At 49.7% G+C, this 24,612-nt stretch overlaps 1 protein-coding gene across 2 annotated transcripts in view; it reads left to right on the forward strand.

Annotated features, from left to right (window-relative positions):
• The window catches only part of CACNG5 (calcium voltage-gated channel auxiliary subunit gamma 5), a 39,022-nt gene extending 25,845 nt beyond the window's left edge, over positions 1 to 13,177 (forward strand). The window contains exons 2-8 of one of the 2 annotated variants that reach the window (XR_005364295.1): positions 2,369 to 2,450; positions 3,358 to 3,597; positions 5,075 to 5,161; positions 6,853 to 6,993; positions 10,042 to 10,187; positions 10,478 to 11,183; positions 12,348 to 13,177. Coding sequence is in view for 1 of the 2 variants with exons in the window: in XM_038546809.1 (XP_038402737.1) it covers positions 3,402 to 3,597; positions 5,075 to 5,161; positions 6,853 to 6,993; positions 10,042 to 10,187; positions 10,478 to 10,735 (828 nt within the window). In the remaining variant the exon portion in view is untranslated. Of the gene's footprint in view, positions 1 to 2,368; positions 2,451 to 3,357; positions 3,598 to 5,074; positions 5,162 to 6,852; positions 6,994 to 10,041; positions 10,188 to 10,477; positions 11,534 to 12,347 lie in introns of those variants that run through there. The other variant, XM_038546809.1, reaches the window with a different exon arrangement.
• The last annotated feature ends 11,435 nt before the right edge of the window (positions 13,178 to 24,612 follow it).

Below are 24,612 nucleotides of genomic sequence, written 5' to 3' on the forward strand. Positions count from 1 at the left end.
CCTGTGCCATTTACTCCCCAGCATAGCTATAATAAATTCTAGTATTAAACTATGACCCTCAGGCCACCTGGAATTTATGTTACGCTTAGGCAGTGAGAAGAAGATGCTAATTAAATGAGTAATAGTTATTTGGGCAATTTCTGCTGTATAACAGATTGTTTCAAAACCCAATGGTATAAAAACAACTATCGGGGCACCTGGGTGGTTCAGTTGGTTAAGTGTCTGACTCTTGATCTCAGCTGGGATCTTGGTCTCGGGATTGTGAGTTCAGGCCCCTTAAAAGCAAAACAAAACAGGGCACCTGGGTGGCTCAGTGGTTGATCATCTGCCTTTGGCTCAGGTCATGATCCCTGGGGTCCTGGGGATTGAGTCCTGCACTAGGCTCCCCCCAGGGAGCCTGCTTCTCCCTCTGCCATGTCTCTGCCTCTCTCTGCACGTGTCTCTCATGAATAAATAAAATCTTTAAAAACAAAACAAACAAAAAAACAACTACCATATTTTTCTCATGATTTTGTGGGTCAGGAATTTAGGAAGTGCTCAGCTGGGCTGTTCTTTTTTTGGGGTTTGTCATGCAGATGCAATCAGACCGTGTGTGGGGCTGCAGTGATCTGAAAGCTCAGCTGGACTGGACGTCCAGGGTGACCCAATCCCATGGCTGGGAGCTCAGTTATTTATGGTCTGCAAGGCAGTGGTTCTCACCCAGGGGTGATGTTGCCTCCCAGGGGCGTTTATGTCTAGTACAATAGGGGTACACTGGCATCTGGAGGATGGAGACCAGAGATGCTGCTGAACATCGTGCATTATACATCACAGCTCCCCACAACAAGGATTTGTTCCCCCCAAAATGGCAATAGGGCAAAGGCTGAGAAACTCTGCTCCAAAGCCCGGTCATCTCAGATGATTCAGACTTTTCACCTGGGGACTGGCTTCCCCCTGCAGGAGCTCCCCAGAGAACCAGGCAGAAACTGCATCTCCTCCTATGACCCAGCCTCAGAAGTCATGTGGCACCACTTCCATGGACTCTGTGGGTCAAAGTAATCACAACCTTGCCTAGACTCAAGGGGAGGAGAGGTGTGTGGATCCCACATCTCAGTGGGAGGGGTGTCAAAGAATCTGTGGTCACTGTTTAACCACCATAGAATGTGATGGGGAGTAGCACGAGGGAAGCAGACAGAGCCACAGGGCCACTGGGGGCTGTCATCTGGTCACCAGCTCATCCTGCTGGGTGTTGGCCAAGCTGACACTGAGTCACTTAGACCAGCTCACAGGAACAGCTGCTGTCACTGGCTCAGAAGCCCTGTCAAGAACCCCCATACTCCAAACCCTTCATCAAGTGCTACTGGGCTTCCTCTGGACTAGTGGGAAGCTGAGATCAGGATGTCTTCATTAGACTATCCTTCCACTTCTTTCCTCCTCTCCAGTTAAACCCTGTCCACCCTGCCACACACACTCCCAGTTCTCCAACTGGACCCTCACTCACATCTGTAAGCTCACCTGTCTCTGAGCACCTAAGCACTTCATTATTGGCTTGGGCAGGGAAGCGTGCCATTAGTGATTTAATCTCCACAAGACATTTCTCCCTAATTGCTAGTCATGGATGATAATTAGCGACTGTTAATTCCCGACAATTAACAAGCTAATTCTTAGAGGTAATGGCATCAGGGCAATCATCTTTAAAGGCTCAAAGCTGCCGTGGTTCTGGGCCCCAAGCTCCAAAGGATGACACTGGCATCTCCAGCCCAGAAATTAACTGGGGCCCTACCTTTTTGTTTACAAGGGCAGTGATTGGATGATTGATGACTCTAATCTTTAGTTTTCTTCCTGGATATATGGGGAGTTTTTTTAATAAGCTTTGCCGAGCACAGAACAATATAAAGAAAATCAAATGTCCATAACCTTATGACCTGAAAGTATCCACCATCAACATTTTGGTTTATTTCTTCCCAGTCCATGAATTTTTTTTCATAGTGGAGCTTCTGGCAAACATGTGGTGTTACCTCCAGCTTTATTCATTTAATGTTATAGTGTAAACATCTTGTCTGTTGGTGGCAACTTAGAAAAAAAGGTCTGCCTCCCCCACGAGAAAAATCAAATGGATGTTGCAGCCAAGGGAGAGGATTCATGAGAAGGAGAAGCTACCGTGGAAAAGCAAAGGCCTGATTATATGGGAACTAGGACTTCATTCTAGACCAGAAGGTCTTCAAGGGACGGCTGTCCCTGCCCTACCCACTGAAGACATTGGTTGGAAGAATTTGTGCACAGTCACGGGGGGAGAAAGGCTGGGAACTAAGATGCTAACAATGGTGTTGCTTTCAGAGTGGGCAGGTGCACTAACTTCCTTCCTCATGTCATTTCCCATGTGGCACAGAGGAAAAAAACATTGGATCAGCATTCAGAAGATTTCCAGTTCACACTCTTGTCCCTCCACGGAGCTGGCTGTGCGATCTCAGGTAAAAGCTCTCCTCTGGACCTTGATTTTCTTAAATGTGCTTTGAGGAGAGCATTAGTCTTCCCGCCCTGGAAGATGGTGTTCGGAATCAGAAATACCGGGTTAGAGCTCACCAATCAGTGTGAGAAGATACGCCAGCTGACTCCCCCAAAGTAAACTCCGTAGGGTCAGGAGACAGCCTTTATGTGCCACTTTGCTAGTTCCGAAGACAATGTTCCAAAATACCACGTCGCACGCATTTCTAGATTCCCCAGTGACCTGCTCTGGAGGTGCCTCTTCACCCCAAATTTCTTGAACCCGTTTATTTCCTCAGTAGGGAGATGATGTAGCCAGAGCATAGACTTGTAATGACCCAGAATGACAAGTGATGAGAGGCCATGAGGAAGGTACCTTCCCAAGATGCCCTCTCTGGCTCTCTGTGTTTTCTTAAGGCCACTGCTGCTTCCCATTGTGGGCCCTGCTGCTCTCTCAGGGTGCGCTTGAACCTCAGAGTCCTTCTTAACACAGAGAAGTCCACCACAGCCGAGTTCATGCCTCCATCTCTCCCCAAGCTCTTGGGGAGATCTCATGCTATACCTTAATTGTGTCAGGGCTGCCTTGGTTCTCCCAATAGGAACCCTTCAAGGGCAAGGAGAGTGTTGTGTTCATCTTGCCTTCCATGTGGGCATAGAGGGTTTCTCAGAGAAGAAAGGGGGGGGACCCTTGCAGTGGCCTGTCAAGAGAGCTGTGGGTTCCTGATGGGGAGAAGAAGCACCCCTATCATCATGGCCTGGCCTGTCAGTCTTCATTCATCCAGTGAATGAACCCCCTGGGTGGGGTTGACTTTAGTTACCTCCTCAAGGCCCCCCATTTTGGCTTCCTCAGAGCTGTGGATGCTACCACCAGTTCACCCTCTCTCCTGCCTCCAGAGCCCACTTCCTTGGCCACAGGCCGCCCAGTGACCTCTGGGAAGATGAGTGGCTGTGGGAGGAAGGCCCTGACCCTGCTGAGCAGTGTCTTTGCTGTCTGTGGCCTGGGTCTCCTGGGCATTGCGGTCAGCACCGACTACTGGCTCTACCTGGAGGAAGGCGTGGTCCTGCCCCAGAACCAGAGCATGGAGCTCAAGATGTCCCTACACTCGGGCCTGTGGCGTGTCTGCTTCCTCGCAGGTAAGGGCACCCCAGGGTGGGCCAGCCCTGCCCCAGAGAGAGAGAGGAGCAGCCCTTGCCCCCTGGAAAACCCACTTAAGAATCTCCTTGTTGGGAAGAGATGCTCCCACTCGAAGGGGGCAGTTCACCAGGGATATGGTCCTTGGGAATTCTAGGCAATGCATCCTGCAGCAACCATGGCTGATTCCAAACCCAAGCCCTGAGTCACAGTGTCCACTGGAACAGAGCCTGTCATCTCCTGGCACCTGAGTACCCCTCACCTGAGAGCTGAAGGTAGCCACGCCTTCCCCATCCTTCCCCATACTCTGCCTCCCAGGCAGAATGAGACTGGCCTCACATGGGTCTGGAACTGCCCTTGGATGTCTTAGGTCATGGAGTTATTGGCCCCAGGGCCTCCCCACAACACTCCAAGGCAGGAGTTCTTATTTCCACTTTACAAATAAGTGAAGATCCAAGGAGGCAAAGTAAGTGTCCTTGACTCATTGTCCCATGTCCACTAGTTTACAGAATGGAAAATGCTTAGCAGTGTCCTTGTCCCAATGCCATGAAAAGGGAAAGAGAAAACACAGATGCAGGTACTTTCAAATCTGCAAGATGGTACAGGCTTTGATCCCCCCTATCTGGACCTCCCTCCAGTTGGAGAAGACTTCTCTGGAATCCTTGAGTTGCTTTTCCAAACATTTTGTCTCTTTATCATGGCCCAGAATGAGCCTGCACAAGAAAAGCATCTCCATGCCCTGAGACTGGTCGCAAGCTGGCTGGAATCCCCCATGATGTGACCATTGAGCCTTTCTTGAAGGGCCCTGCCACCTACATGTACACTGGGCAGAAGGAGCATGCGGTCCTCCCAGCTTTATATAGTAGGGCTTTGGAGAATGAGGATAGTGATCAGCGCCCAGTGGTAATCAGTAGGGAGGACATCTCAAGGCCTGGCCTCCTGGGAGACTTGTTGGTCTACTTCGGGAATGGCATCTGACACTGACCTCACCTCCCACTGCCCTAGACTATGTGACATCAGTCTCTACTTAAATCTGAAGCAGAGTTTGAAGTCACTAGGGTCTGGCTTCCAAAATGATTGACAAGGCTTTTGGGGTTCTGTTCCATGACATCCACGCTGGGGAATCTGAGCCAGCCATGCACCATCATCAGCAGGGTCTGCCCCAAAGCAACAAGACAGCCACCAGATGTGTTACTCAAGCTCAGGTTTATAGTGCGGATTGCTCTTCTTGTGACTCGTGGTGCTTGGGTCCATTTTCCCAATCGTGCTTCTCCAGGGAAGATGTGATGTCAGGAGGCACCCCCACCCCTACTGTGGATCCCTAGCCAGGGATGGAAACCCCTAGGTTTAGATTCAGTCCAGGTGCAAATATACAGTGGGTCACAGACCCCAGAGGCATTTGGGGGATATTTGAATGTATTAACTTCAAATCCATGTTCAAGAATCACCTGGAAACATAAAGAATTGTTGTCTTCACAGGTGAGGAGCGGGGACGCTGCTTCACCATAGAATATGTGATGCCCATGAACACCCAGCTGACATCTGAGTCTACCGTCAACGTTCTAAGTAGGTACCTCAGACTTTCTGACCTGGGTCAATGGCTGGATAGAGAGCAAGTGGGGTGAAGGGAAGAGTCAGGGTGACCAACTTGCTTCTCAAGAGCTAATGGCCTTAGGTCACCTGAAGGTGCTGACCTCAGCTCCCCAGAGCTTCTCTGCCGATTATTCTTCCAGTGGTGACAACAGCTTGCTGGAGTCTCCAAGAGAGAGGGCATGCTTCAGCAAAATACCACAGGCCAGGTTGTTTATGAACAACAGAAATTTATTTCTCCCAATCATGGAGGTGAAGGGCCTCTCCCTGCTCAGAGCTGGTGCCTTCTTGCTATGTTCTCACTCACACAGAGGAAGTGGCGAGGGAGCTCTGTGGGGTCTCTCTTATAAAGGCATTGATCCCAGTCGCGAGGGCTCTACCCTAAGCTTTCAAACCATAGCACTCAGGGAACTGATACAAACTCTCTGGCCCCCAAGAAGATTGACTTCATGGCCTTTGCCTCACCAGGGGTGATTCTGACCCCAGGTGTGGACTTGCAGTACAGTTCTGATACGAATCACCCCAAGTTAGCACAAAGTCACTGGCTAAGGACTCAGTCCCCAACCAGACTACCCTCCCTTCACACACCAGCTGGAAGTTCAGGAGGCCCCAAGGCAAACCAGCATTTCTGACCAGCTGGCTACCAGTCAGGGGTTCCTATGACTCCCTCAGGTTCAAAAAATTGCTAGAACAATTCATAGAACTCAGGAAAGCACTATACTTATTATCACAGTTTTATTATAAAGGGTTCAGGTGAAGACCAGCCAGATGAAGAGGCACATAGGGCCAGATCTAGGAGGGCACCAAATGCCAAGCTTCTGTGTCTTCTCCCCATGGAATCAGGACATGTCACCATCCCGACACCTGGATATGTTTACTAACCAGGAAACTCAATCAGGCTTTGGCGCCAAGTTTTTACTGGGTTTCATTATGGAGGTGTGATCCAGTGAGCCATCCATCATGAGACTGGACATAATCTCCAGACCCCCTCCCCTTCCCAGGGTCAGGCCTGTATCTCATGGTTCAAAACTCCAATCTTTTAATCACATGGTTGGTCTTTCCAGCACCCCCCACCCCCATCCCATTCTAGTCCTGGGTCAGCTGATTGGAAGACTCTCTGGTATAGTCCAGGGGCCCAGCATGAATATCAAAGACACTCTTATCACTTGAGAAATTCCAGAGATTTAGAGGTTATCTCTCATGAACCAAGGACTAAGACAAGATACGTTTATTATGGAGACCATTCCCCCAAGTAATTCCAAGTTGAAGAAAACAGAGGCCAGGAACTGTCCCCTGAACCACTCAGAGACAGATGCTTTTCCCCATGGAGAGGTACATGTCCCCGGGAGAGGACATGAGATGAGTGACTAGGCCCTTCCACAGCTGCCATATTGGATGCCCAGGAGGGAGCCATTTGCACTGCAAGAGAAGACGGAAGCATGTTGGCACTTGAAGTCAGACCTCCCAGCCCCATCTCAGGGACAAAAAGCCCTTCCAGCACTGGGAGATCCCTGGGCCACCCAAGGAGGGCATGGAGCCCAGAGAACTCATGGGCCAGGGGACTTCGGGGATCAGTTGGCAGACACTGCCAGAAACACTCGACCTGGGAGGGGAACAGTAGGTAAGGCCATGGGAGGCTGACAGTGTCCTCTTGTCCCCTCAACTAGAAATGATCCGCTCAGCCACACCGTTCCCTCTGGTCAGCCTCTTCTTCATGTTCATTGGGTTTATCCTGAGCAACATCGGACACATCCGTCCCCATAGGACAATACTTGCCTTTGTCTCAGGCATCTTTTTTATTCTCTCAGGTAAGTTGTTCTGTTTTCTTTTGGGCATTCTGAACTCTTGGTATTTGACTCCTCCACGGCTCTGCTCTGGGAAGTGCTGATCACAGCTGTGGGCCCCAGGCAGAACCGAGTCAGAGCGAGGGAGAACTCTGAGGACCTAGAGCCTATCCATGACCCCCGGAGGAGGACAGAGCTGACGGCCTTCCTTGGGGGCAAAGCTGGGATTACAACCCAAGGCTCTCTCCTCACTCCCCACTGTCACCACCTCTTATTCTTAGTCCCATCAGTAATGAACATTCTTATTTTTGAAAGGGTGATTTCTTTCTGATTTTGCATGAAAGGTAAGTACAATCTGCCTTTGAAACAGTGGTCTCTCTACTCCCAGCCCTCAGCTATCCTCAGGAGACTCCTACCATCCCCTTCACTTTCCAGTCTCACCCATCCCTGGGTCCTTAAACATGGATCTGTCTTCCTGAAGAGAGACCAAGTTGTATTTCATTCATTCATTCATTCACTCATTCATTCATATGTATCAGGCCTTGTTCTGGGTGCTGGCATCACTGCCCATGAAAAGGTCAGTGCAGTGGGAGATACAAACAAGTAGAGAGTAAATAAGAACATAGCAGGAGAAGCAAGGACTATGGGGCTGAGAGCAGTGGCTGAAACTCAGACCAAGGGAAGACTACCAGGAGAAGAGGAGCTAAAGGATGAGTAGGAATTAGGTAAAGAAGTGAGGTTGGGGGTGGGGATGGAAAAGGAGCCTGGAGGAAAGAGAGAGGATGGAGCACTGGGGAGTTCATAGCTCATTATGGGAGGAGCATAATGTGGAATACAGTAGGAGGGGAGACAGGAAGGCATCTGAGGTCGCCTGATGGATTTTGGACATTGTGAGAAACCTCAGAAGGATTCTGAGCTGGGAGATGCTGCTATAATCATATTTGGAGATTTTAGAATGACCACTCTGGGGAATGGAGGGAAGGATGAAAGCAAGATGGAAGCAAGACAGGGGCAGTGGGAGCAGGCAAGGGGCTATTTCAGTAGCACAGGAGAGAAGTGATGGTGACCCAAACTAAGGGATGATAGGAAAGAAGAGAAATGAGAGGATTCAGTGGCATCTGGGGGTAAACTCAACAGGACAAGGACTGGGTTTTCAAGGGAAGAATCAAGGGTGGGGCCAAGTTCCTGGTTGGGCAATGTGTGGGTGACACATTGCATCGTTGAGCTAGAGACCAGAGGAGAAGAAGCAAATTAGGGCCAAGTTCATGAGTTTAGTGTGGGAAATGCTGTTTGCAGTATCCATGTAACATCTAAGAGGTGGTATCCCAAAGGCTGCCAAGGTTCAGAGGCTTATGGAAGGGACCTGGACCCAAAATAGAGATTAGGAGCTAAGAGTTTAGGGAGTAGGAGAGGGAACCCTGGATAGGGATGAGGTTACTCACGGGGAGAGTGCAGAATGAGAAGACTAGAGGATGTGGGAAATCAAGATGGGCTCTTTCTCCCCTTTAATGTGACCTATGCATTTCCACGAGGACCTTTTCTTTAGGAGATAATACTTCAGACAGAGGAGTGACCCTCAGGGCATGTATTTGAGTCCTGGAGCCCTGGGAGGGCCTAGGGCTCAGATGGAAGCCGGGTAGGTGGATGCCTTGAATAATGGATGGATGGATAGATGGATGGATGGAAGGAAAGGACAGAGGGAGGGAGGGCGGGGAGGGAAGAAGGAAGGAAAGAGTAAAAATAGCTCCTGGGCACCAGGTTTTCTGATTGCCACCTGACTCCCAAGCCAGTTTGGATTCCCTTTCTCAACACTTTCTTATCAGGATAGCTTAGGAGCCAGGTGACAAACAGAATGCCTGATACCCAAGAGCTTTCCTCTCTCCTTCTTCCCTCCCTCCTTCTCTCCTTTCTTCCTTCTTTCCTTCTTTCTCCTTCCATTCTTTCTTCCATTCATCTGTCCATCTTTTTTTCAACCAACCCACCCCTCTTCCATCCATTCCTCCATCTGTTAATCTACCAATCCAACAACTATTTATTGAGCACCGGCAGTGTCCTCGGCCTGCCTTCAGCATGGTGCCATCTCCACCTAGTCCAAGAGGTACAGACTATGAACATCAAAAGAGTCAAGGCTATATAGTAGCTTCGAGGCACCTGAGGTTTTTCAGCAGTGGGCAACAGGATAGAAATCTCCAAATGAATGGGGGCCACATGAAGTTGCTTTAGTGATACGAACAGAGAAGTTTCGCTTGGGCCAGCAGTGATTCCAACATGACTTAAGCACCAAGGCAGGTTGGAGTCACATCACTTTTCCTTTAATGGTCCTCCTTCAAGATGCCCTAGTTTAATCGTGGCAGTGGAATTAAGCCCAAACACCTCGAAACAGAGTAATTATTTATGTCTTGATTCAATGACAGTAACTAGCTGAGGGACAAGTGCCTGAGGCGATCACTTGCATGATGGCGCAGGAGTTTGGGCCCCATTGGCCTCTTGATTGATCACTTGCCAGAACCTGGACAAACTCACTTTATCCCTCTTGCCTCATGATCTCAATATGCCACCCCCACAGCCAGCAGGGCTGTGAAGACCATGGGCCACTCAATCTCTACAAGGATGTTACTACCCACGCTGGAGATGGGGATGGGAGGCCACTTGCTGGCTCCGTGGCTCACACCCTTAGTTCACATTAGCATCAGCTGGGGAGCTTTTATGACAGCACCACGCCAGGGCCCCATCCCAGGCCACATGACCCAGAATGTCCAGGGATGAGGCTCAGGCAAGTACGTCTGACAGGTGATCCTGACGGGCAGGTGGGGTGAGAGCCATGGGGCTTCCATGGCTCAGAAGAGGGCTGGACAAGGAGCTGTGTTCCCCACAACTCTCTGCTTTCTAGCAGGTAATGGTCTAAGTAAGGTCTTTACGAGGAGAGCATCTGCTTTTCTTCAAGTCCAGAATGAGAGCACTGTTACCACGAGGCCCACGGTGGCTTTCTTCCTGAACCCCAAGGGGAGACAGGTGCCCCGTTAGCAAACTCCCAGGGTCTCATCACTAAGCAGCCCCCTTGCCTTGATGCAGGCCTCTCTCTGGTGGTGGGCCTGGTGCTCTACATCTCCAGCATCAATGATGAGATGCTCAATAGGACCAAGGACGCAGAGACCTATTTCAACTACAAGTACGGGTGGTCATTTGCCTTTGCTGCCATCTCCTTCCTTTTGACAGAGGTAAACACCCCCCCTCCATCCCCCACTGCCCCCGCAATGGGTGGGAGTGGAGCAGTGCCTGGGCTGAGGGGGGAGACCTTTACAAGCACCCCAACCCCACCCACTCTGGTGCCCTTTGTCGTCCCCAGAATGTGTCACCTCTGACCTTCCCGGGGCTGCTCATCCAGGACACCCCTGCTCTGTCCCCCCACCCACCTCTCTCTGGCTCCCACTGCTCTGTGCAGACCCCAGCCGGAGAGCAAGTCCAGGCCCCCAGCAGGGAGCTCCCCTCTGCTTTCTCCTCACTGCAGAGTGCTGGGGTGATGTCTGTGTACCTGTTCATGAAGAGGTACACCGCCGAGGACATGTACCGGCCCCACCCTGGCTTCTACCGGCCTCGCCTGAGCAACTGCTCCGATTACTCAGGCCAGTTCCTGCATCCAGACGCCTGGGTCCGGGGCCGCAGCCCCTCCGACATCTCCAGTGACGCCTCCCTGCAGATGAACAGCAACTACCCAGCCTTGCTCAAGTGCCCCGACTACGACCAGATGTCATCTTCCCCCTGCTGAGCCTCACCGCCTTCCTCCCTGGACTGTGGACAGCCAGATAGCCCTTCCCGTGCTCCCCTGATGGCCTGTGAGCCCCAGGCCCTTGGTTGACAGGCCCAGGATGCCCCCCCCGCTTCGCTGTTGTCACTTGACCCATGTCATCTCCACTGTCTCCACGCTTCCCCCAGAGTAGCTCTAAGGGGCCCAGGGTGGGTGTCAGGAATCTGGAGCCAGCGGGCCAGCTGATTGGCTGAGAGCATGGGTGTAGCCCCGCCTCTTATGTGCCAATCACTCCAACAGCTCTCCTCTTTCCTGGGAGAGGTGGCTGTTCCAGCTGTGAGTTTGTCCCTACACACCCAACTTCGTGGCCCCAGGCCAAGGCCAGGGCTGAGACCGACCCAGCCGGACTTGTGCGCCTACCAACTAACTAGCCTGGCCCTCGTGTTCACATGAGCCATCAGGCCCAAAGGTGACTCTCCTGCGGAGGTCTGGCTGGTTCAAAATTGCCAAGAAGTGTTCCTCCTGAAATCCTTTATCCTTTTTGGTTACCCACACCAGTCTGTAAGACATACCTTCCTGTGCTCTCCACCTCCCCCTCTGCCCCACAGGTGTGAATCTCCCCTCCCCTCCTCCCACCAAGAAGAGGACTGAGCTGCTGCCCCCCCTTGGTCCCTAAGTAGCTAAGAGTGGGTCTGAGTCCACTCTGATGAAGTCACAAAGCGGTGTTAATGGCTGATGATGTCTTAATATGTATGGCCCCTATAACATATTTAACAGGGGTCTTTAATGCCTTAACCCAAGAAGTGACTCTGACAAGAATTTCAGATTTTGGCTGGTCTGAGTTAGTATTATCAGGCACTGGGGGTTTCAGGCCCTGGGGAATACTATCCGTGTTCATGCGGGCAGTATTTCTCGCCCAAGGCCCTAAAATCTAATCATGTAGCTACATGTCTAAACCACCTAAGTAGAAGGCAGCTTTCAGAGAAGCTGCCTGGGATTTGGAGCTGGATTTGCTGACACTTGGTGCATTTTGAGTCTAAACAAGCCAGACTTGGGATGATCCAGCTGCTCTCCTGAGGATGCCCATGAACATTTGGGGGTTGTCATTTAATCCTAATACAGGGCAGTATCTGCTTCCTGGATTTGGTACATATATAGGCGACCAGATGCTTCCAGAAGACGAGGCAGGGTGGTGCCCATTCTCCTAGTAGCAAACCTGAGCTGGGAGGTACCAAACACCTTCCATGAAGTCCACGGTGGTGGGGGGTGGGGGATCGGTGGCAGGACCACTGCAGGACGTGACCCCACCCACCCCCGCCCCGAGTTCTCCAGACACCATCTCAGTGTGTCCATTTCTGGTTTGAGGTTGTGAGAAGCCAACAAGGCCAGGCCCTCTGCTGTGTGTTTTTGCCATGCCAGCTTTTCTCTCTTGCTCTTGCTGTCTTTGAGATAGCATCAGGTTCCAGATTCACAGAGCCATCGTGGGCAACACGTAGACTCTGGAAAGCCGTACAGAAGACCACACAACCGTGTGTACGGACTTGGAAAGGACAGTCTATTAGTTTTCTAGAGCTGCCATGACAAAATGCCACAGACCCGATGGCTCGAACACCAGACATCTCTTTTCTCACAGTGCTGGAGACCAGAAGTCAACATCAAGGTGTCAGCAGATTTGCTTTCTTCCTCGGCCTCTCCTTGGCTTGCAGATGGCCAGCTGTCTTCTTGATGTGTCTTCATAGGGTCTCTTCTGTGCTCGTGGACACGCCCCCCGTGTCCACATTCCCTCTCACAAGGACAGCAGTCAGATCGGAATAGAGCCCATCCTAAGAGCCTCATTTGACCTTCATCACCTGTCCAAAGCCCTGTCTCCACATGTAACCTCCAAATACAGTCACATCCTGAGGTTCTGGAGGTGAGGGCCTCAACATATGACCTGTGGGGTGGGGGTGGGGGTGCACACAATTCAGCAGGTACAGGCGGGTTGCTTCGTAGCTGGATTATTCCACTTGCTTCATAGCATAGTTGAAGGGAAGATTCGAGAAGCCGATTGTGATCCCAGTTCGGCCACTCTCTGAGCATGGATCCTTGGGCAACCCCGTCTGCTTTGAGGGGCTTGGCCCAAATGATTTCCCTCCTGCCCACCTGCCCCCAACTCTAGTGATTCAGCCTTGTGTAGAAAGCTCTAGATTGCCGTCCTATGTGACTTTTCAATCCTTGCCTCAAAACCAATAGCAACCGTAAACCCAACTCAACCTCCCAGTCCATTGGCACCTTTGAAACGACTGCCGTACTCTGGTTGCTGTTTACAGAATAAAATGGAAACCACAGTCTCCCACTGCAGAGGAGTGGGTTAGCGCGGTGCAGACCAGTAGGTGGCATTTCCAAACTGGACGGCCGTTCAGATGTGCTCTTCTCCTGTTTTTGTCAATGTAATTACCCTCTTCAAATGCACTTTTCTGCCCCCTTGAGCTTTCTTTCTCTGTTACTGCGCCAGGCTTGTTTGTGTGCACATGAAAAAAAAAAAAAAGAAAGAAAGAAAGAAAGAAAGAAAGAAAGAAAGAAAGAAAGAAGAAAGAAAGAAAGAAAGAAAGAAAGAAAGAAAGAAAGAAAGAAAGAAAGAAAGAAAAGAAAGAATCCATTCCCGAACATAAGCTGACTGTGGACTGTGACATCACTAGGATGAGGCTTTATTGGCCTGATGCTGGGCTGCTAAGTTTAGGGCCTTGTGCCTTGGGAACGTGCAGTTTATGCTTATCTTAGGGACAGGTTCTGGGTCATTGTCATCCCTCACCAGGGACGGGGGATAGACCAATCATTGCACAACGATTACAGCTCCCTTTCCCATCTATACATTAATCTCAGAACTGGGGATCTGTTTGCAGCCTCTCTCGACAATCAAAGGATTTTATCAAATATTAAAGTGCATAAACTCAGAAATTATAATTAGGGTTTTTTTTCCCAGTGCACTTGCTGATCTCTTGTTTCCTCAAGCTTTTGAAAAAGATGCATTGAGATTTTTTTCTCACCTTCAAAAACTTGGAGAGGGAGGGTAATAAACTCAAGTCTGATAAATTATGGAGTAAAAGCACTCAGGGTTGCCAGTGGTTGGACAGGATTAATTCCACGGCTGGTTCCCTCCCACGTGGAGCTCACCAGCCTCCCTCTTGCCCCAGGGGTGACTAAGTGACAGCCCCTGCCCCACCGGGTGGCCTTCACAGGAATGGCCTGATATCGGGCCTGTGGACTGAGTTGATGGGGAGGCATTGTGGGGGGAGGAGGGATCAATCCATAAGTGCCACCAGCTTCTCAGTGATGGTTCAAGAGAGCCCCCTTCTTAATGTTTGGGCAACTCTCCTTTCTCCTTCAATAAAAGTGGCATGGTAGGGTTCTCCAGCGAGATGGAACCAATAGGATATACATAGGGAGATTTATTTTAAAGAATTGGCTCCCATGGTGGTGGAGGCTTGGCAAAAACGCAGTCAGATGGAGGAGACCAGCAAGCTGCAGACTGAGGGAAGAGTTGCAGATTGAGTCTAAAGTCCTTCTTGCTTGGAGTACGTTAGCCTCTGTTCTATTTAGGCCTTCAACTGATTGGACGAGGCCCAGCACATTCTAAAGAGTAATCTGCATTACTCAAAGTCCACCGATTTAAATGTCAATCTCATCCAAAGCACACCTTCACAGCAACTGTCAGAATAATACTGGGGCACTCTGGCCCAGCCAAGTTGACACATTAAATTAACCACCACAAGTGGATAAAGGGCAGAGGACAGCAGGGGAAATGGCATTCTATCTTAAGAAAGGCAGGGCTGGAGCGGGGTGTAGGAGTGGGGACAGTCAGCACAGCCACGTACAGCCGTGTGCACAGCTGCGCCCCGGGCTCTGTCCCTTGCAGGCTGCCCCTCCAGCTGAGCCCATCTTCCTAATGAGTGCATGGGACTCGTTTGCAGTCCCCTCTCATCTTGACTGGTATCCCACACACTCAGTGAACACAAGCTCACATGCTAACCCAACCCTTGAGAGGTTTATTAACCCCTGGAACACAAACGGTCCACTTGGTTAGTGGGTACAGGTGAAAAGAGTAGATTCCACTGAATGTGCCAGACATGCCAGGACCCAGCCTGCCCTGCAGGTGTGACCTCAGCTGTGACAGCAAGGCTCAGGGGCTGCCATGTGCAAGCCAGACACAGGGATGGAGGGTGGTGAGGCCTAGCTGGGCCATAGCCCCTCAGGACCTGGGACGGGCGCTAGGGCCTCGAGGCCTTCCTCCTGGCACAACTACAGTCTCTGGATTCCCACACACAACTGCGCTGGGATCTGAGACCTCTGTTCTGTGACCTTGGATGGGTCACGCCCTCCCAGGGCCTGCCTCGGCTTTGTCATGTGTACTAAAGCCCAATCTCCCTGTTTGCTTCTGAGCTAAAGTTTTCTGCCTGGGGATCCTGTCCCTGGGTATTTGCATACAGCGAACCCTCTGCTCTGGTTCCAGGGTGCAGTGGTCCTGAGTTCCCTGCAGGGCACTGCTCCACCTTCTGTGTGTGTCAGCAGCCTGTGGAACTGCTTTTTTCATTCATTTAATGAAGGGGTTGGATTAAAAATCCTTGTCAGGCTCCGTCTGCAGGCTCCAGTTCAAAAGATTAAGTTTTATAAGCAAGACCCAACCGAGCTCAAATGACAGACCCTCAGCCTCTGCCTCCTGCCAGGGGCAGGCAGATGGCACCTCCAAAGAATGCAGAATTTGTATAAGACAGCAGATATTTGGGGGACCCCAAAGAATAAGATTGTGTATAATGGGGTGCAAACGGCAGGACCCAGAGTAGCAGGAAGGGGAGGGGAGGGAGGGTTCGAAGACAGAACCCAGCTGCCCCCCTTCCTTCCTCCTAGCTGGAGGGGACAGGAGGCAGGGGAGCCTCTCTACCCAGCGTCTGCTCCCCTGGACGGCACTGTGGGAAGTGAGGCCCTATCGAGCCAACACCAGAGGTTCAAGGGCAGATTCAAGGTCAAGAGGCACCACTTGCTTGTGAAAGGAGAGGCAAGAAAGACCCTTCCCAGCTGGAAGGGTCCAAAATGTGACTATGTCTGTCAGGAGATGGAAGTTTCCAGCTGGGAGTTGGGTGAAGCTCATCCGAGAAATGGTGTCAGGAGCTCAGCCATGGTCTTGGCTGGCAGACAAGGTGCTAGCCCCTTACCCCGGTGGGCTGAGGCTTCAGGGATAGGACATGTAGCTTCCTTTGCCACGTCCCAATCTGGCCTTCCAAGGGCCAGAGGAGGGATCTCAGAGCTGAACTTCAAGGCTCTTGCTATTCCCTCTGAACACACCGGTGGCACATTTCCAGCCTCAGTTTCTCCACCCACAACACGGACACCCTCCTGAGCCTCTCCTCCCTGGGAAGGAGTGAGCCTGAGTGAGAACTTAGGTGGGAATCCTGATGGTGCCCAGTGGAGCAAATGTGCTGGTTCGGGATTGATCATTGGTTAAGAGTCACCATCGATAGGCCCCAAGCTCAGCTGACTTGTCCTGTGATCCCAGCCCTGCCCCCCTCCGATCCCTCATTCTGTGCTTGGCCTAGGAAGGGCTTTCTTCCCACCCCTCTTGATCTCTCCCCCTCTTGGGGGTCCTATCTGATACCCCATTGCTCACTGACTTTAGCCCTGAGATGCCCCCTTTTCAAAGCTGGCAGAGATCAGATTCTGGCTTATGCACCACATTAAATAGGACATTTCAACAGCAAGTAACAATTTGATTAAAACTGCTTCAAACAGTAGAAGTATTTCTTATCTTATCATCAGGAAGAGCCAGAGTAGGTATGGGTTCAAGGACTGGCTAATTCAGGGGCTCAGTGATGCCGTCAAGAACCCAAGTTTGTTCCATCTCTTGGTTGTGCCGTCCTTGGAGTTGACTTTATCCTCAGGTTGGGATCAAGATGGTGGCAGCCATCCCAAGGGTCATACCAAGACACAACAACATCAGAAGGAGGAGAAGCACTGCCTCTTCTTCTATGGCTTTCTTAGGAAAAAAAAGACACATTTCCCAGAAGCAACCTCAAAAGTCTCCACCTCTGGGGTCACATGCCCATTGCTAAACCACCATCTAGCAAGGAGAAGAGGTGACCACACGCTCCAATCATCTATTGACATGTAACAACTTACACCAGACCTCAGTAGCTTAATCACAATCACATTGTTATTATTTCTGACAGTATGGGGAGTTGACTGGGCTCAGCAAGATGGTTGTCACTCAGGATCCCTCAGGGGGTTGGGGTCAGTGACTGTCCTCTCCAAGGCTTCTTTGCTCACTTGTCTGGTAGGTATGTCTGCTGGGACCTCAGCCAGAGATGTTGCCTGGGACCCTTATGCACAGTCTCTTCATAAGGCCTGGTCCTCCTCAGAGCAGGATAGCTGGGTGCTCAGAGTGAATATCCCAAGAGATAGGCAGTCTTGCCTTTCTTGGAAGTGGCCTCAGATATTACCTGGTGTCACTTCCACCGTAATCACTAGACCACCCAGATTTAAGGGGAAGCAACAGAGATCCTGCCAGTTTGAGATGTGAGGAGTGTCAAAGTCCCATCGTGAAGAGAGGAGTGTGAGAAAGGAATCTGTTGCGGCAACCATCTTTGGAAAACACAACCTGCTACACCACTATTGGCTCTCACCCATTGTTCTCCCAGTACAGAGATTCTGATTTTATTCTGAGCTGGGCCCTGAAACGCTTTGTCTCTAACAGTTTCCAGGTGATGTCAAGACTGTGCTATGCTCCAGGCTCTTGGGACTGGCTTCCAGGCACATGAACTTTTTAAAACTCCCTAGGTAGTTCTAGTGTGAAAGCAGGGTTGATAACCACTAGGTTGGATCAACCAGGATTTGCCCTTCACCCTAAGGATAAAGCCTCTTCTCCAGAGTCTGGTCGGTGAGGTCGGCTTCCCAAACAAAATACAGGAAAGGAAGGGGAAATGGTCCTGGGTGGGCAACCAAGGATTCTAATGGCCCAGGCATCATCCCTGCTTCCTCCCAAGGCTGTGCCCTGGGCAAGATGTCAAGTCCATGGGCTCCTGCCCAGCCTCTCTGGTCTTGGGCCCTTTCCCTGTTAAGCTGGTATTCATTGAGATGTAGGAAGCACCGGCCCTTGAGAAAGAGGACAGCAGCCCTCAGCATTCTGGAGGCAGTGTGCTCTCCGCCCCACTAGCAGGGTCAAGGGATGGACTTCTGGTCCCAAGTAGGCCTGATAAATGCTCAGAAGTGACCTTATGGTCTCAGGGCTCAGATGCAGAGTTTAAACCAATTCATCACTGGTCTTTGAATAATTCATTATACACTAAGCAATCATAAAAAGAACAAGGCCTGAGGGCTTTGGAGGTTTCTGATCAGGCAATGAAAAGACCATGTATCACAGTCTTCTCAGCAGAGTGGACTTTGGTCAATTTTTATATTAAATCCGCCCACAAAAATAAATAAATAAATAAATAATAAATAATAAAAATAAAAAAATAAAAAATAAACCCGCCCACACACACAAAATAAAATAAAATAAATCTGCCCATACCCGCACATCCACCTTCTAACCCATATCAGATACAATAATACTATGGGGTCTATTTTTAAAAAGACAACTATGTACTTAAAATGCAAAGTCTTCCTCAGATTATTTTTCTTAACAAAATGACAAAGAGACTAAATTAAACCAACCCCACAAGAGGCTTCAAGTGAATACCATGCATTCAATCCAAAGCAGTTCTCAGTGCCCTAAATGATCAAGGCCGGATGGTGTGTCCTATAAAGGCAGTCACAGGTTTGGGGAAAGTGGATTCACCATCTTGAATCAAGACACAGTTTCTCATGAAAGTCAGTCTAAGACACTATGTCTTCAGCAGAGAGTCATCACCATATGTCATCATCGACATGCACATAAAGCCCTTATCTAGAGTGCCTGTCACACAGTAGGTGTTTTTGCGAGCATTACTTCACTTAGCCCTCTCGATCTTATATGTAGGACACGAGACTTACAGAGGGCTACAGGCTGGCTCACAACCACACAGACAGCAATATTTGTAGTGCTCTGCAAGTCCTGTTGCACAAGGTTGATTCACACGTTCTAAATGCCCAACGTGGCCGAAGCACCCACTTTGATAATCAGAGAAAAGTCCAGCTTCCCATTCAAAGATTGATGGGGAAGAAAGGTCTCAATAAGTGGGAAAGAGTGGTGAGGTGTCATTCCCCTTAAAGTTCTCTGTATCCCATCTCTACTCACGATGCCCACCTATGTAGGAAAAACTCATGGCTTCTTCCATTAGCCTCACAAGACTTACAACGCCACGTGTGTGGGTTTCCCCACACCAAACAATTCTTCCTCACACCAAGCTGGGTGTCCTATAATTCAGTTCAACTCTGACATTAACCAGAGCTAGCACCGACCCCACAGGTTAAAGGCTTAGTCCCATGAGACTGCACCCCCCCACTTCTGGTGCCAACCACAAAAAGAAGGTCCCCAGGTTACCCACAGCTTTTGTCCAGTGGGGCTACAAATTGGAGGTTCTTAGGACTTCCCTCCTTGGATCCAGCGACTTGCTCGAGCAGCTCGCAGAAGTCAAGGAAACACTTACATTTACCAGTTTGTTTTATAACAAAGGTTATGATAAGGCTACAGATGAACAGCCATATGAAGAGGTACACAGGGTCCTGAATGCAGGAGCTTCTGTCCCTGTGGAATTGGAGTGTGACACCCTCTGGGCCCATGAGTGTGTTCGTCAACCCAGATGTTCTCCAAATCTCTTACTTAGGGATTTCTACGGAGTCTTCAACACATAGACATGATCGACTGTTTGCCCAATTTCCAGCCTCTTCTCCCCTTCCTGCAGGATGGAGAGTAGGGTTGAGAGTTCCAGGCTTCTAGTCATGCCTTGGACTTTCTGGTGACCAGCCCTCATCCTGAAGCTATCCAGCAGCCCACCCAGAGTTCCCTCATGAGAACAGAAGACTCTCCTACCACCACAGAAATGCCGAGGGATTTGGGAGCTCCATGCCAGGAACCAGAGCAGAGACCAACATGTGTATTTTCTATTATTTCACACAATCAGTGTTGGAAATGGATGTACAACTCCCAATTTTCCTGCATGCTGGCCCCTCACTGCACCCTCCCTGCTTAGCTCCTGGAGGAAGCTCACAGTGCATGCTTGGTCTGACTCGTCAGAGGGTGACCAGGGTCACTTGGCACAGCCAACGACCTGATCCACGCAAGGCTGGGGAGTGCGGCTCAGATCCTGGGCATGAGCTCCGAGTGGCCTCCGGCCTCTGGATCCCATTTTCCGGGCTGAATCCCAGAACACTGTAAAGCGAATAGCCGGTGTAAGTGCCTGGGAGGGGAGACCTCGACAGTCTGAAGCCCACCAGCTGGAGAGGAGGAGGGAATATTTCCGTTTGCTCAACAAAATGTTTCCTGAAACACCATATGTGTGAGCTCCCATGCTGCTGGCTGCGTGAGGTGCAAAGAAAAAAGTGTAGCCCAAATGAGTTTTACTTCAACACATTAAATGTAACAAATGTCACCTTGTTTTTCTCAAATTAAGTCTGACTTTGAGCCCCCGCTCAAATGGGTGGTGGGAAATTCAAGGTCTCCAAGGGTTGCCCAAGAATCCAATGGGGAGGGCATGGCAAAGGCTATCAGATGGCTGGAAATCCACAGCCTGGCCCAGGGCAGGTGCTAGGGTCCTTGCAGAGGCAGGACTTCCATACCTGGTGTCCAGTGTCCTAAAAAATACCACTCCACCGCCCATCTGGGCCCTCTGAGGGACTCTGGTCTCAACCACTCCAGAAGTCCACCTATTATACTTCCTGGCTCACTTCCTTCCCAAGATGGGGACTGTCCCCTGGGTTGGTGTTCTCTCTGACCTCTTCCAGGGACTTCCTTCCAACTTTCCCTTTGGAAAGATACTCCGTATTCCCCTTCAGTGGGTCCTTAGAAACAATGGTGGACTCTCCTGGATTGGGGGAGAAAGAAAGAGATGAGGAGATGATCAAAGCAATAATTTACCCTGTTAGCCTATTTATTAATAATTAAATTAGTACTAATATATTATTTCAGCTATTATTATCATTTATTTAGTAACTACTATATATGCCAACTTCTATCCTAGGATGTTCATCCTACAGATTTTCATGTTATGTATTTATTCCAAACCCTAGAGCAGAGTTGAGTTCATCACTCTCTCTGGTTGCTGGTACTTGGTCATCACTGGCCCCTAAAAGGCTTGGCTCTTGGTTTCTCACTCATGCACGCATTGTTTCCTTTCTTCTCCTACCCCAAGAGCAACCACTAGAATGTGTTTCAGAATGTATCTTTCTGTTTTATATGTGCTCCTTAGATGTGTAGTGTTGGTTTTTGCACGTGATTTGAACTTGAATAAATGGTTCTGCATTACATAAGTCCTTCTCCTTCTCATTTTTTTCATTAACACTGCTTTTATGATGTTTCTGTTTTTCTCCACGAACATGTAGTCTGTTGCTTCTCATCACTGCCTTTTGCCTAAATCCCAGTAATAGACATGGGGAAAATGGGATTAAGAGACTAGAGTCAAGAGCTCACCAACCAGATCTGACCCCAATCCCTCCAAGCTTTATCAGGTTGCCTCCAATTTCCCACCATTCAAACGGCGATACTAAAATATGGTCACCAGTCTCTCCTTACAGATCCATGTGACCATTTCCTTGGAACACCGAGGAGTGGAATGCCAGCATCGCAGGATATGTGCACACTTGGTTTGACCCAACACTACCTACTTGCTTTCCAGAATGAGGCTACCGTTTATAGTCCCATAGGCAAAGCATGAATGCCTCGATATCCCCATCCCCACTGAAACAGCCCAGAATTCCTCAACCTCAGCACCACTGATGTCTTGGCCTGGATAATATTTGCTGTGGGGCTGTTCTGTGCATTGCAGGATATCTAGTGCCATCCCTGGCCTCTACCCACTAGATCCCACTAGCACCCTCATCCCCCATTATGGCAACCAAAAATGTCTCCAGATACTGTTCTCTGTGGGGGTTTGGGAGGGTGTCCCTAGTTAAGAACCACTTAGGTTGATCTAGCTTTCTCTGTTTTGTCAGTCTAATGGGTTCCATGGACTACTCCATGAGGAGAACATTATAATACCTATCTTACAGCAGAGGAAAGGCAGAGAAGGTAGTGATTTGCCTACAATCACACATCCAAGAAGAACGGGACTCTAAGCCTTCCAAGAACTCATGGTCAAGCATGGAAGACACATATCCAATCAGAAACCCTGTGTTGATGAATGGACCAACCATGTGATTTGGGAACCTGAAGGAATGGGAGGTTAATTCTGTCAAGAGTAGCAGGGAGGGAGGGAGGAGGAGAGAGCAGGAAGTGGAGGTGTCCTTAAGCTGGTCCTCAGAGGGTGAGAACTGGAGGCTGGATTTGTCTGTCACCAAACCTGAGGCTCCCACCACTCTGCTATGAAGTCCCTTTCTGCAGGTGAGAATATATGTTCATCTTAGAAAGTTCAAGAAATACAGACAAATGAGAGCAGGGAAAGAAAACGCACATATCCTCATCATCCAAACAAATCCCCTATTTTATCTTTTCTTAAGATTTTATTTATTTATATATTTGACAGAGAGAGAGAGAACAAGCAGGGAGAATGGCAGGCAGAGGGAGAGGGGGAAGCAGGCTCCCCGCTGAGCAGAGAGCCTGATGCGGGACTCGATCCCAGGACCCTGGGATCATGACCTGAGCTGGAGGCAGACGCTTACCTGAGCCACCCAGGTGCCCCAATAAATACACTATTTTAAAAACATTGCTGACTATGAAAAAGGTCAACCTTATTCAAAAGAAGAAAACATAGTACAGTGAGATCTCCTGCCCCCATCACCCAGGATGAACACATTATCCAACCCCCGATCATTTAGAAGCAAACCCCAAACATCACATCATTTCTTCTGTAAATATTTCACGGTTATCTGCAAAAAGGAGGATTATTTTTTAAATCACAATGCCAAGAACAACACACCTCAAGAATTCCTGAAGTATGTCATCTGAAATTAGGAGGTGCAAGGTTAGTGGCCGTTGACAGTCATGCTCCAGATCTATTATTTCATTGGTGTTCGCAAAGTGTTGGTGTTCTAAATACTGTTTTTTCATCATTGATGAGCTCGAAGACAGCTGCAGAGAGACTTCCCTTCACCTGCTTTCTGGTTTCTGAACCTTGGTGGTGATTACTCTGTCCTGTAGCTGCAGGTTCCTGTTGTATGGATGTGTCCAGTCTCCAGAGGATGCCCATTTGGGTTGATTCAGCCAAAACATCCACTAGTGGTAACTTTATGCCAGCGCTCACTCACAAGCCACTCTTTGACGTTATCTTAATTTTCAACACAAATCTCCGAGTTGTGAATATTAGTGGGATTTTTATTTTATTTTATTTATTTATTTTTTTTGCCTCTGCTTTTCTCCACTCCAAGGCCATTAACCACCAGGAGTTCTCCTCTAAGAAGTCTGCCCTGGGGCGCCTGGGTGGCTCAGTCAGTTAACCATCTGTCTTCGGCTCAGATCAAGATCTCAGGGTTCTGGAATCAACACCCACATCAGGCTCCCTGCTCAGCAGGAAGTCTGCTTCTCCTTCTCCCTTCTACCCTCCCCCCCTGCCCCCCACCACTCTTGCTCTCTTGTTCTCTCTTTCTCTCTCCATGAATAAATAATAACAAAAAAATCTTAAGAAGTCTGCCCTGGTTAAACAGCTCAAGAGTGGCACTTCCTTGCCAGCTTCCAGAGAGGTCAAGGGCAAGGCTGGAAGGCCATTCCAGGGAAGCTGGGTGGGTTTCAGGTTCACCTGTCATAGGGCAACATTACCAGGATCTCCTGCCCTCACGCGGAGAAGAGACTTTCCTGAAGGTCTCTCCAGCTATGAGTCATCAGCAACCAAGCCCCAAACCCAATGGGAAAAATGCAAATGGATTCTGGAGAATAGCGAACTAAAGCCACCTCCGTGTGGGAGAGGATGTTATAATATCAGGCTGTCGCCAAATTAACGTTATTAAACAAATGCACAAAAATAGCAGCCATAATTATTCCTATACAGTAGCTCAATCTGGAGCTTTCTGTGCATTTCTGTGCCCCCCTAAACACAGGGCTTGTTGCTATTCCTGCTCCTCTGATTCTTCCTCCTTCCTCCTTCCTTCTCTCCAAGATGTTGCAGAGGAAAGAGGTCCCCCCATAAACTCCCCGAACCTCTTTGTTTCCTTGGGAAAGAAGAAAAGGTGAGAACTAAGCTTTCTTCAGCACCCGCTCTGTGCCCTTTACACATGAAAGTCCACTTAAACCTCAGAACATTCTAACAAAGGAATTCTCATCAGACAGATTTGCAAACTGAGTCCAAGACAGGTCATGTAACTTACCTACTGCCACTGGCTTGTAGCTACGGAAACCTCGGTTTGACCAACCCCAGAACCATGGCCCTTTGCCTTGCTGCTCCACTGTTTCTCTGACTAATATCTCCCTAACTTCCCCCTCCACCTCTCTATGGATGCTTCCCATCAAAGCACTTGCCCACAGCACCATGGTTTTTCAGATTGGCTCTTTCCCAAGAGAATTCCGTGTGGCCCTGCTCGTGGCCTGTCCACTCCACCAGGTCAGCCCCTGGGGCCAGGCTTGGGCCAAGGTCCCTTGCAGGAGAGCAGAGCAGGAGGGCTGGGGCCCAAGCAGAGGCTGACTTCCTGGCAAGTTGGCTGGAGGACATCAGGTCATAGTGGGGAGACCAGAGGCTCAGAAAATGGGGTCCAAGCCCAGCTCTGGTCACCAGGCCAACTTGTCTGACAAGGGGGGCTGCATCACCAGGGGAGCGGGTGCCCTGCTGCGTGCCAGATTGCTCCACCTCTTGGAGCCTTCACTGAAA

This window comes from Canis lupus, chromosome 9, assembly GCF_011100685.1.
Source record: "Canis lupus familiaris isolate Mischka breed German Shepherd chromosome 9, alternate assembly UU_Cfam_GSD_1.0, whole genome shotgun sequence".
Classification (NCBI taxonomy): Eukaryota; Metazoa; Chordata; class Mammalia; order Carnivora; family Canidae; genus Canis; species Canis lupus.